The sequence below is a fragment of the Cherax quadricarinatus genome, chromosome 44, assembly GCF_038502225.1.
Source record: "Cherax quadricarinatus isolate ZL_2023a chromosome 44, ASM3850222v1, whole genome shotgun sequence".
NCBI lineage: Eukaryota > Metazoa > Arthropoda > Malacostraca > Decapoda > Parastacidae > Cherax > Cherax quadricarinatus.
This window is the reverse complement of record NC_091335.1, coordinates 16,245,174-16,257,592: the sequence shown is the minus strand read 5'-3', so window position 1 is coordinate 16,257,592 and position 12,419 is coordinate 16,245,174. Positions and strand designations below refer to the sequence as shown.

Sequence of the window (12,419 nt, the reverse complement as noted above, 5' to 3'; positions counted from 1 at the left end):
CCCTGCTCTTCCAAACATTTCACAATAATTCAGCAGTTGAGGCAGTGGTATTTAATAACATATATGTTATAAATAATAATAGTACATGTTAATATTAATAACATGTATTATTATTAACATGTATGTATTTAATAACATATATGTTATAAATAATAATAGTACATGTTATTAATAACATGTATTATTATTTGTATTATTATTATTTGCAAGTATATGGAATAGGTGGTAAGTTATTAAATGCTGTAAAGAGTTTTTATGAGGATAGTGAGGCTCAGGTTAGGGTGTGTAGAAGAGAGGGAGACTACTTCCCGGTAAAAGTAGGTCTTAGACAGGGATGTGTAATGTCACCATGGTTGTTTAATATATTTATAGATGGGGTTGTAAAGGAAGTAAATGCTAGGGTGTTTGGGAGAGGGGTGGGATTAAATTATGGGGAATCAAATTCAAAATGGGAATTGACACAGTTACTTTTTGCTGATGATACTGTGCTTATGGGAGATTCTAAAGAAAAATTGCAAAGGTTAGTGGATGAGTTTGGGAATGTGTGTAAAGGTAGAAAGTTGAAAGTGAACATAGAAAAGAGTAAGGTGATGAGGGTGTCAAATGATTTAGATAAAGAAAAATTGGATATCAAATTGGGGAGGAGGAGTATGGAAGAAGTGAATGTTTTCAGATACTTGGGAGTTGACGTGTCGGCGGATGGATTTATGAAGGATGAGGTTAATCATAGAATTGATGAGGGAAAAAAGGTGAGTGGTGCGTTGAGGTATATGTGGAGTCAAAAAACGTTATCTATGGAGGCAAAGAAGGGAATGTATGAAAGTATAGTAGTACCAACACTCTTATATGGGTGTGAAGATTGGGTGGTAAATGCAGCAGCGAGGAGACGGTTGGAGGCAGTGGAGATGTCCTGTTTAAGGGCAATGTGTGGTGTAAATATTATGCAGAAAATTCGGAGTGTGGAAATTAGGAGAAGGTGTGGAGTTAATAAAAGTATTAGTCAGAGGGCAGAAGAGGGGTTGTTGAGGTGGTTTGGTCATTTAGAGAGAATGGATCAAAGTAGAATGACATGGAAAGCATATAAATCTATAGGGGAAGGAAGGCGGGGTAGGGGTCGTCCTCGAAAGGGTTGGAGAGAGGGGGTAAAGGAGGTTTTGTGGGTAAGGGGCTTGGACTTCCAGCAAGCGTGCATGAGCGTGTTAGATAGGAGTGAATGGAGACGAATGGTACTTGGGACCTGACGATCTGTTGGAGTGTGAGCAGGGTAATATTTAGTGAAGGGATTCAGGGAAACCGGTTATTTTCATATAGTCGGACTTGAGTCCTGGAAATGGGAAGTACAATGCCTGCACTTTAAAGGAGGGGTTTGGGATATTGGCAGTTTGGAGGGATATGTTGTGTATCTTTATATGTGTATGCTTCTAGACTGTTGTATTCTGAACACCTCTGCAAAAACAGTGATAATGTGCGAGTGTGGTGAAAGTGTTGAATGATGATGAAAGTATTTTCTTTTTGGGGATTTTCTTTCTTTTTTGGGTCACCCTGCCTCGGTGGGAGACGGCCGACTTGTTGAAAAAAAAAAAAAAAAAAATTATTAACATGTATGTTATTAATACCATTGCCTCAATCACTGCCTCTACCACTCCAGTCACACTCAATCTACAAGCACCAAACAATGACTTATTGTGAAATGTTTGGAAGAGCAGGGAGACTAATGTTCACTCCAGCATAAACAAAGTCACACTGACGATGTGTCAACCACTCCCTCGTATTTTTGTACAATTTCCTTCTTCAATTATATCATATTTATTATTATTATTATTATTATTATTATTATTATTATTATTATTATTATTACTATTGTTATTATTAGCTGTAGCAGAAATGTTTAATTCTTTGCAGTGTTCAAGAGTAAACACATGATGTCACCGTCTAATACCTGTCCGAATAGCCATTCCAATATGCAGTCATGAATGGGTTTACATTATTTATACTGTAGTTTAATAGCAAATAATGAACAAACAAAACACTCACCACACTGAGTGGTGGGAGGGCTGGCTGCCAGTTGCGGGGGTCGGAGGGAGGGTAGTAGGGACTCGCAGGTGGTGGGAAACTTAAATATGATTTGGCGGCTGGAAATTTGGTGGCTGGGAATTTGGCGGTTGAGAATTCGCGAATGTGTGAAGCCCGTGAAAGTTGAAAACGTGAATGTTGAGGGAGACCTGTAATTCAGAAGACTGGGCATTTTTCTTTTTTGAGATGGTTGGATCATTTAGGAGGATTGAGCAGAATAGGTTGACCAAGAGGATATATAAATCCAAAGTGGATGGGAGGGGAAGCAGGGGTCATCCCAGGAAGGATTGAAGGGAGGGGGGTGAAAGAGGTTAGAGCAGTGGTCATTGAGCATCCACCAGGCTTTTGCAAGCATGTTTGTTAGGAGTGAGTGGAGACAAGTATACTTTTTATTTAGCGTGTTGTTAAAGTATAAGCACGATAATATTTATGAAGGGTTTCAGAAAACATTTTTTTTTAACGAACCAGCCATAACCAACCAAAGAAGGGTATCTGGAGGTGGTTTCAGGAGCCAATGCCCCTGCAGCCCAGTCCATGACCAAGTCTTGTGGTTGATCAGGGACTGATTAACCAGGCTGTTACTGCTGGTTGCATGAAAACCAATATACAAGCCACAGTCTGGCTGGTCAGGAACTGACTTCAGGTACCTGTCCATTGCTTTCTTTAAGGCAGTCAGGGATTTATTGGTAATCCCCCTTATGTATGCTGGGAGGCAGCTGAACTGTCTTTGGCCCCTGACACTTATTGTGTTTTCTCTTAGCATACACTTGGGGGATGTTGCATCTCCTGCTGAATCTTTTGCTTTCTTAAGGAGTGATTTTCGTGTGCAGATTTGGGACTAGTTCCTCTAGGATTTTCCAAGTGTATATTGTATCTTTCTCACCTGTGTTTCAGGGAGTACAAATCAAGGGACTTCAAATATTCCCAGTAATTTAGGCCTTTTATTGTACTTATACATGCCATGAAAGTTCTCTGTATATTCTCCAGGTCTGCAATTTTGCTTGCATTGAAAGTGTCCACTAGTGAACAGCAATATTCCAGCCTAGAGAGAACAAGCAATTTGAAAAGAATCATCATGGGAATGGCATACCTAGTTTTGAAGGTTCTCATTATCCATCCTATCATGTTGTGATCTTCGAAAGTGAGATCCTCTGACATTATCGCTCCCAGGTCCTTCACATCAGTTTTTTGTTCTATTGTGTGGTAGGAATTTGTTTTAAACTCTGATACAGTTTTGATTTCCTAGAATTTTTCATGGCAAAGTAATTGAAATTTGTCTTCAATGAACTTCATATTGTTTTCTGCGGCCCATTTAAAGATTTGGTTGATGTCCACTTGGAGACTTGCGTTGTCTGACAGATGACACTGTTATGCAAATTCGGGTGTCATCTGCAAAGGATGACACAGTACTGTGGTTTACATTTCTGTCTATGTCAGATATGAGGATGAGGAACAGGATGGGAGTGAGTACTGTAACTTGTGGGACAGAGCTCCTCACTGTAGCTGCCTCCGACTTTATTTACTATTACTCTTTGTGTTCTATTTGTTTGGAAGTTGTAGCTCCATCTACTAATTTTTCCCGTTATCCCTTTATCGCGCATTTTGTGTGCTATTACACCATGATCGCACTTGTCGAAAGCTTTCGCAAAGTCTGTATACTACATCTGTATTTTGTTTGTCCTCCAGTGCATTCAAGACCATGTCACAGTGGTCCAAAAGTTGGGACAGGCAGAAGCAACCTGCTCTAAACCCATGCTGACCTGGATTGTGTAACTGATGGGTATCTAAGTGGGTGGCGATCTTGCTTCTTAGAACCCACTGAAAGATTTTTATGATGTGAAACGTTAATGCTATTGGTCTGTAATTCTTTGCAATTGCTTTACTACCTCCTTTGTGGAGTGGGGCTATGTCTGTTGTTTTTAGTGACTGTGGGATGACCCCTGTGTCCATGCTCCCTCTCTATAGAATGTTTAAGGCATGTGAAAGGAGCTTCTTGCAGTTCTTTATGAACATGGGGCTGCAGGAGTCTGGACCTGGGGCAGAGTGCATGGGCATGTCATTTTTCAAAGTGTTGTGGTCTTAGGATATCAAAAATTTTTTAATTAACCAAGTTTTGAGACTCGATCATAAAAAATTCCATTTAGATTGTCGACTCAGTCTGAATGCTGAGTCATACTGGGACTTCAGTATCTCACTCGTTTCTTTGCTGTCATCTGTGTAAGTCCCTTCTTGTCTAAGCAAGGGTCCAATACTGGATATTGATTTTGCCCTAGATTTGGCATACAACAAGAAGTATGTATTTTGGGTTTTCTTTCAATTTCATTTATAGCTTCAAGTTGTCCTTGTGTTTCTTGCCTCCTATATGATTCCTTAAGCTGAAGTTCGATATTTGCTATTTCTCTGATCAGGGCCTCCTTTCCTATTTCTGATATACTGGCCCCTTTCAGCAGCTCTGTGATTCTTTGCCTTCGCGTGTATAGGGAGCATCTCTCTCTCTTTCTACTTAACATCATCTCTCCTTTTTTCTTAACCCCTTCAGGGTCCAAGGCCCAAATCTGAAGTGGTGCCCCAGTGTCCAAGAATTTTCCAAAAAAAAATTTGTTATTTTTTCTTATGAAATGGTAGAGAATCTTTTTGCGAAGGTAATAAAACAAAAAGTACGAAATTTGATGGAAAATTGACGAAATTATGCTCTCGCGAATTTTGATGTGTCAGCGATATTTACGAATCGGCGATTTTGCCGACTTTGACTTCCATTTTAGGCCAATTACATCATTCCAGTCGACCAAATTCTTAGCTATTTTACTAGTACTACTTCTATTCTATCGATTGAGCACAAGAAATCACCAAGTCAACTGTTTCAACTACAAAATAAAGTGATCGGAAATTGGTAATTTGGCCAATTTAACACAAAGTTCAAAATATTCCAATTTCAAAATAGCATCCAGAATAAACAATGTAGGCATTCCTGGCACTAAACTAACATTTCCTTGGTTCATTAGTTATGTTTTGAGGCTTTACAAATAAATCCCATTTTTATTTTTTATTTACATAATGAATTTTTATTCACACCAAAAAATAGAAGATTTACTGTTATGCAATATTGTAATAATTGTATAAATATCATCACCACATTTGTGAATGTGTATTAGATCCACCAGCTGGCGTGTATTAGACGTGTGAGGTCGTTTGTTTACTCTTGAACATCGACAAAAATTTAACATTTCTGCTACTTTGAGCTCAGTTTCAAGCCATTTCCGGTGCTAAAACAAATCAAAATCATCTCTATTTCTGTAATATGTCTTCCATTCTATCAAATGAGACCAAGAAATTGCAAATACAACTATAAAAACATACGAAAAAACACTGCAAAGTTGCTGTTTTAATCGAAAATCTTGGTTTCAGTTTTTTTTCTCTCATTATACACAGTGTGCTGCAGGATTTGTTTTATGTGGTGCACACATACCACATAGATGTATTCTCTCATATCTAGGCCCAAGTGTACCACTCACAGTTTATCAGAGTGAGCTGAGCTCATGACGTAGATCTACGGTTTGGACACTGAACGCAAAGCCGTAGATCTACGGGAAGGACCCTGAAAGGGTTAAAGGACCTAAAAAGAAAAACAATTTTTTTTTTTACTAAACTTAAACAGAAACACAAACGTTTTTCTTTTTAAGTTTAGTAATTTATACAGAGGAAGGAGTTACCAGACCCTTGCTCCCAGCATTTCAGTCGTGTCTTATGACAAGCATGGAGAAAACCCATTTATCTGGAATTAAATCCTTTAAAGAATGGGTAGGCATGTTGCATTTCTGGGGTTCACAAAATTATCTGTGATGTCTATGCACTTCTGGTGAAATGAATGAATGATGGTTATTTGTTTCCTTTGGGTGATCCTATACTGGTGGGAGATGAATGATATGGTAAGAAACGGCTGACCTGTTAAAAATAAATAAATGAAGTTTTAAGTATACGTGAAGCAGCACATTCAGTATAATGTCAAGTAATGCAGCAACAGAGCTAAACTATTAAGTATATTCATAAATGATCCACAGTTTAGTGAGGGTACTTTAGATCAAATTGCAGTCTATCCTGAACCATTATTGTTATAATGGGTTAGGACAGACCTATATGTTGTCTAAAGTTTCTTCTCCAAATTGCTGGTCAGTTGCAGATTGTTGCAGTCATGTTATTGTGACATTCTATCTGTATTAAGTACTGTATCTCTACTACAGGGTGTCTCAAAGGTCTCCATACATATGGACATTTAGCAATTTTAGCATAATGTAACTTTATTTACAGAATATTTTCTATATGATCACCATTTCTTTGTAAACACACATGGATGCACCTCTCCCACTCGTAGTGAACTCATGTTAACACATTTGGTCTACAACACTTCCAGCCTTTTTGAATTTTGCAATAACTAAGATGGCAAACACATTACATATGACACTGTTGTCAAGCTTATTGAAAAATGTGTTAAAACAAGTTTACTATGAGTGGGAGAAGCACATCTGCATGTGCTTACAAAGAAATGGGAATCGTGTAGAGAATAATCTGTAAATAAAGTTACATTTTGCTAAAACTGTTGACAGTCCCTATGTATGGAGACCTTTGGGACATCCTGTATAATATCTAACACAGAAGTATTAGTTTTATAAAACTCCTCTATTTGTTGCAGCTTATACTCTGCAATGAATTCTGCCTACCTTTCATGAGAGTATATAGATGCTAAAGAGCTCTTAGTCCAAGGAACTGAGACTTTTGTTTACTTCCTCAGATCAAACCTAATTTCCTCGTATTCTCCATGCGCTGTATGACTGATTAATTTTGTGGCTTCCCATGAATATAATAATACAGTGGTCCCTTAAGTTATGATATTAATCCATTCCAGAAGACGTATTGTACCTCAAAACTTTTTTAACTCATACCTCAAAACATATGGTTTTTATGGTAATTCATTCCAAAATACCAGAAGACAGCCAACCTGCTCTTGTTTTTTAACCCTCTTGGATTTTCTGAGTGGTAAACAAGCACAGACTCTAGCTTGCAATCTCCAGAGGCACTGACAGAGCAGGCAGGCACTGTAGGCAAGGCAGGATGGGGCATGTAGTGCAGGCAGGGCAGGGAAGAGATTCATAAAGGTACCATCTCCCTTCTTCCTCAGCCTGCCTTCCTCCCTCCCATTTACCTCCAACACTCCCTCCACTTTCACTTCATTTAAGACCTTTTCATCCTCTCTTGTCTCTGGGTTGATGCCCACCCACACCAGTCCGGTCATCGAATATATATTGTATCTCATCAAATTTTCCATCTTAACTCAAAACTAAATTCCTTTATGAGAGTATATCATAACTCAAGGGACTACTGTATTAGGTAATGTATCTAATGTATCCAAAGGTAACAGGTGATAAAATTCAAATTCAGTATCAACTTCAATACATATATGAAAATTACATACAACATATTAGGAGCATGGATTATGACACTATAGTACATTTATGACAGAGATTTACAAACAGTACAATTATAAATAGGATACAGTTTCACTGGTATTTCTTACTAACCTCTCCTCTAGTGTTGGCAAGCTCAGATACTTTTCTTGTTGTCTTATGAGAAAGTCGGAAAATTTGAGAACAGTATCCAGGAAATCAATAGTCTTCATCTTGAACCTGTTAAAAAAAATTAGCATTATTAAAAAACCTAAGATGGCAAAAAGGGTTTTAATGGCTAGACCAACATAATTATGACATCACTGAAAGTTAGTGTTTTGATTATCCAAGTGTTTGGCCCAGAATATCTAATTCAGTCCAATACCTGGAAATTTTAGCCTAAGACATCCTCTTGTATAGTGTATACTATATATACACTAGACCATATATGTATATTTTTTTTTTTCAACAAACCGGCCATATCCCACCGAAGCAGGGTGGCTCACAAAGAAAAACAAAAGTCTCTCTTTATAACTTTGGTAATGTATACAGGAGAAAGGGTTACTAGCCCCTTGCTCCCAGCATGTTAGTTGCTTCTTACAACATACATAGAGATAAGAGGAAATAAACAAGAACAAAAACTGGTAAGACAGAAGAAAACCCAGAGGGGGTGCATATATATACTTGTACATGCATGTGCAGTGTGATCTAAGTGTAAGTAGAAGTAGCAGGACGTACCTGAAATCTTGCATGTTTGTGAGACAGAAAAAAAGACACCAGTAATCCTACCATCATGTAAAACGATTACAGGCTTCCATTTTACACTCACTTGGTAGGACGGTAGTACCTCCCTGGGTGGCTGCTGTCTACCAACCTACTACCTAAATAAATATACACACCATTAATAATTTTGCAACAGCAAAAAATTATGACAGAAAACTACTATTAACAAAGACCTGCATCAGTGTGCTTAAACATGTGGCCCCTTCAGCTAGAATTAGTCAAGAAAAGAGAAGCGTCACCAAGGTGCCACCAAGGTGCCACCTAGGTGCCACCTAGTGAATTAAGTGGTGTTGCTGGGTTTGAGGAGGTAGAGAGAATGAAACAGCATCTTGTTGACCCAGCTTTAGGAGAACTAAGCCCACAGATGGCAGCACCCAGCCTAGGCAGCATGACAAGAAATACAATACCTGACAGGGGTCACATAGAGACCTGCCCTACAAATGATTGTAGATTAACAAGTATAACTTGGCACCAAGTGTTTTGTGGAGATTACTACAGGCTGGGTGCACTTAGGTCAATAGCAATCAATGCAAAGCACTTGGAAGTTAGGTCACTCTTGAAAATCAAGTTTCAATTAGAGTTCAATTCCTGACACACCTTGATGGCACATTGCTAGTCTGATCATTCCAGCTCAAGAAAACAAAGAACATGGTGCAATGATATTAGGGTCAGATCTGTGCTAACAGTAGCTTTCTAGAGACTCATAAGTATACTATAATCTGTCACAACTCACCTTGAAGATGATGTGGCTAAATTTTCACTAGAGCCAAAATAGTACAATGAAGCCAAAACATATTGTTCATACTGCTTTAGCTCAGCCACAGGCAGTCCAGCTTCCACCATCTTCTCTACAACTTCCTTCTGCCACTCTCCTACTAAAAACTATTAAAAACAAATATTAATAACATGATGTTTAAGACTGCAGGTAAGTTTTTTTTTTTTTTTACATGGCTGTCCAGCACCTATTAAGCCTTTATGTTGTTAGATCTTTTGTTCCTCTTTGGAATTAATTGACTGATACCACCTTCTTCTAGACTGCAAAGCTCATTGTATAGCTGTTTCGTATCTATCCTTTGCAATATTCTAATTCAGTTCTCTGGAATACTGTCTCAGTATCCACAAAGAAACCCATCATTGGAACCAATTAATTACTTATGAACAAGTTACATACTCTTCTGATAATTGGACCACTATATTTCTTCTTTCTTTCTTTCAACGCACCAGCCGTATCCCACCGAGGTGGGGTGGCCCAAAAGGACAAACGAAAGTTTCTCCTTTTAAATTTAGTAATATATACAGGAGAAGGGGTTACTAGCCCCTTGCTCCAGGCATTTTAGTCGCCTCTTATGACACACATGGCTTACGGAGGAAGAATTCTGTTCCATTTCCCCATGGAAAACCACTATATTTACCTACTGTTTTTTCATAAGAAAGATATTTTCTCATTAGTTTCTTACTATATGCATTCAGATTATTCATTTATGTATAGGGCTCATAACTGCTTGGCAGTGACTGGTAAAAAACTGTGGATTTACTATGTTCAATGGTAGTTGCTACCACTACTAATGTGTGTGAGGTACATCAGCAGGTGAGGTGTGAGGGCAGCTGGAGCTCTCCCCTGTACATCTTTCACTCCACACCACATTCAATCACAACAGAGAGGAAGTGGAGAGAAAATGAAAAGAGTATTGAGCATTGTAGCTCTGCTCTGTTTAATTAATATGATTTGTTCTTTAGGTAGTAGGTTGGTAGACAGCAACCACCCAGGAAGATACTACTGTCCTGCCAAGTAAGTGTAAAACAGAAGCCTGTAATTGTTGTACATAATGGGACTGCTGGTGTTTTCTTCTTGTTTAATAAACATGCAAGATTTCAGGTACATCTTGCTACTTCTACTTAGGTCACACTACACTTGGATGCACAAGCATATATATATACACACCTCTCTGGGTTTTCTTCTATTTTCTTAATAGTTCTTGTTCTTGTTTATTGCCTCTTATCTCCATGGGGAAGTGGAACAGAATTCTTCCTCCGTAAGCCATGTGTGTAGTACGAGGCAACTAAAATGCCGGGAGCAAGGGGCTAGTAACCCCTTCTCCTGTATACATTACTAAATTTAAAAAGATAACTTTTGTTTTTCTTTTTGGGCCACCTTGCTTCAGTGGAATATGGCCAGTTTGTTGAAAGAAGAAGAATTGTATCCATTAATTAAACAATTTAAGTCACAAAGAACAGTGCTGAATGTAAAATATCAAATAAAAAGCCTTTGGGAAAAAGACTGTTTACTTGGAATCAATTTTCCCATAGGTTTCTAGGGTAAAATCAGTTCCAAGCACTGAATTTTCAGGAACACATTAACATTATATGCTGGGGCTCCAACTGTATGTTTTTTTTTTTTTTCAACAAGTCGGCCGTCTCCCACCGAGGCAGGGTGACCCAAAAAAGAAAGAAAATCCCCAAAAAGAAAATACTTTCATCATCATTGAACACTTTCACCACACTCACACATTATCACTGCTTTTGCAGAGGTGCTCAGAATACAACAATTTAGAAGCATATACATATAAAGATACACAACATATCCCTCCAAACTGCCAATATCCCAAACCCCTCCTGTATGTATATTTTTTTATTACTACTGGTCTTTTCATACCTGTATTTGTCACCCCTACCTGTCTGATTAATTATTTTTATGATAGTAAATGTCAGATTGATACTTAACTCTCAGGTCTGGCTTTACCTGGAGTTTACCTGGAGAGAGTTCCGGGGGTCAACGCCCCCGCGGCCCGGTCTGAGACCAGGCCTCCTGGTGGATCAGAGCCTGATCAACCAGGCTGTTGCTGCTGGCTGCACGCAAACCAACATACGAGCCACAGCCCGGCTGATCCGGAACTGACTTTAGGTGCTTGTCCAGTGCCAGCTTGAAGACTGCCAGGGGTCTGTTGGTAATCCCCCTTATGTGTGCTGGGAGGCAGTTGAACAGTCTCGGGCCCCTGACACTTATTGTATGGTCTCTTAACGTGCTAGTGACACCCCTGCTTTTCATTGGGGGGATGGTGCATCGTCTGCCAAGTCTTTTGCTTTCGTAGTGGGTGATTTTCGTGTGCAAGTTCGGTACTAGTCCCTCTAGGATTTTCCAGGTGTATATAATCATGTATCTCTCCCTCCTGCGTTCCAGGGAATACAGGTTTAGGAACCTCAAGCGCTCCCAATAATTGAGGTGTTTTATCTCCGTTATGCGCGCCGTGAAAGTTCTCTGTACATTTTCTAGGTCGGCAATTTCACCTGCCTTGAAAGGTGCTGTTAGTGTGCAGCAATATTCCAGCCTAGATAGAACAAGTGACCTGAAGAGTGTCATCATGGGCTTGGCCTCCCTAGTTTTGAAGGTTCTCATTATCCATCCTGTCATTTTTCTAGCAGATGCGATTGATACAATGTTATGGTCCTTGAAGGTGAGATCCTCCGACATGATCACTCCCAGGTCTTTGACGTTGGTGTTTCGCTCTATTTTGTGGCCAGAATTTGTTTTGTACTCTGATGAAGATTTAATTTCCTCATGTTTACCATATCTGAGTAATTGAAATTTCTCATCGTTGAACTTCATATTGTTTTCTGCAGCCCACTGAAAGATTTGGTTGATGTCTGCCTGGAGCTTTGCAGTGTCTGCAATGGAAGACACTGTCATGCAGATTCGGGTGTCATCTGCAAAGGAAGACACGGTGCTGTGGCTGACATCCTTGTCTATGTCGGATATAAGGATGAGGAACAAGATGGGAGCGAGTACTGTGCCTTGTGGAACAGAGCTTTTCACCGTAGCTGCCTCGGACTTTACTCTGTTGACGACTACTCTCTGTGTTCTGTTAGTGAGGAAATTATAGATCCATCGACCGACTTTTCCTGTTATTCCTTTAGCACGCATTTTGTGCGCTATTACGCCATGGTCACACTTGTCGAAGGCTTTTGCAAAGTCTGTATATATTACATCTGCATTCTTTTTGTCTTCTAGTGCATTTAGGACCTTGTCGTAGTGGTCCAATAGTTGAGACAGACAGGAGCGACCTGTTCTAAACCCATGTTGCCCTGGGTTGTGTAACTGATGGGTTTCTAGATGGGTGGTGATCTTGC

The 12,419-nt window shown here is 39.2% G+C and overlaps 1 protein-coding gene across 3 annotated transcripts in view; it reads right to left on the bottom strand.

The window, feature by feature from the left end:
- The window catches only part of LOC128697447 (uncharacterized), a 46,915-nt gene that overhangs the window by 7,549 nt on the left and 26,947 nt on the right, over positions 1–12,419 (bottom strand). For all 3 annotated transcript variants that reach the window (XM_053789116.2, XM_053789117.2, XM_053789114.2), the window contains exons 6-7: positions 9,028–9,176; positions 7,647–7,751 (exon numbers count right to left, since the gene is read on the bottom strand). In XM_053789116.2, coding sequence (XP_053645091.1) covers positions 7,647–7,751; positions 9,028–9,176 — 254 coding nt within the window. The remainder of the gene's footprint in view (positions 1–7,646; positions 7,752–9,027; positions 9,177–12,419) is intronic.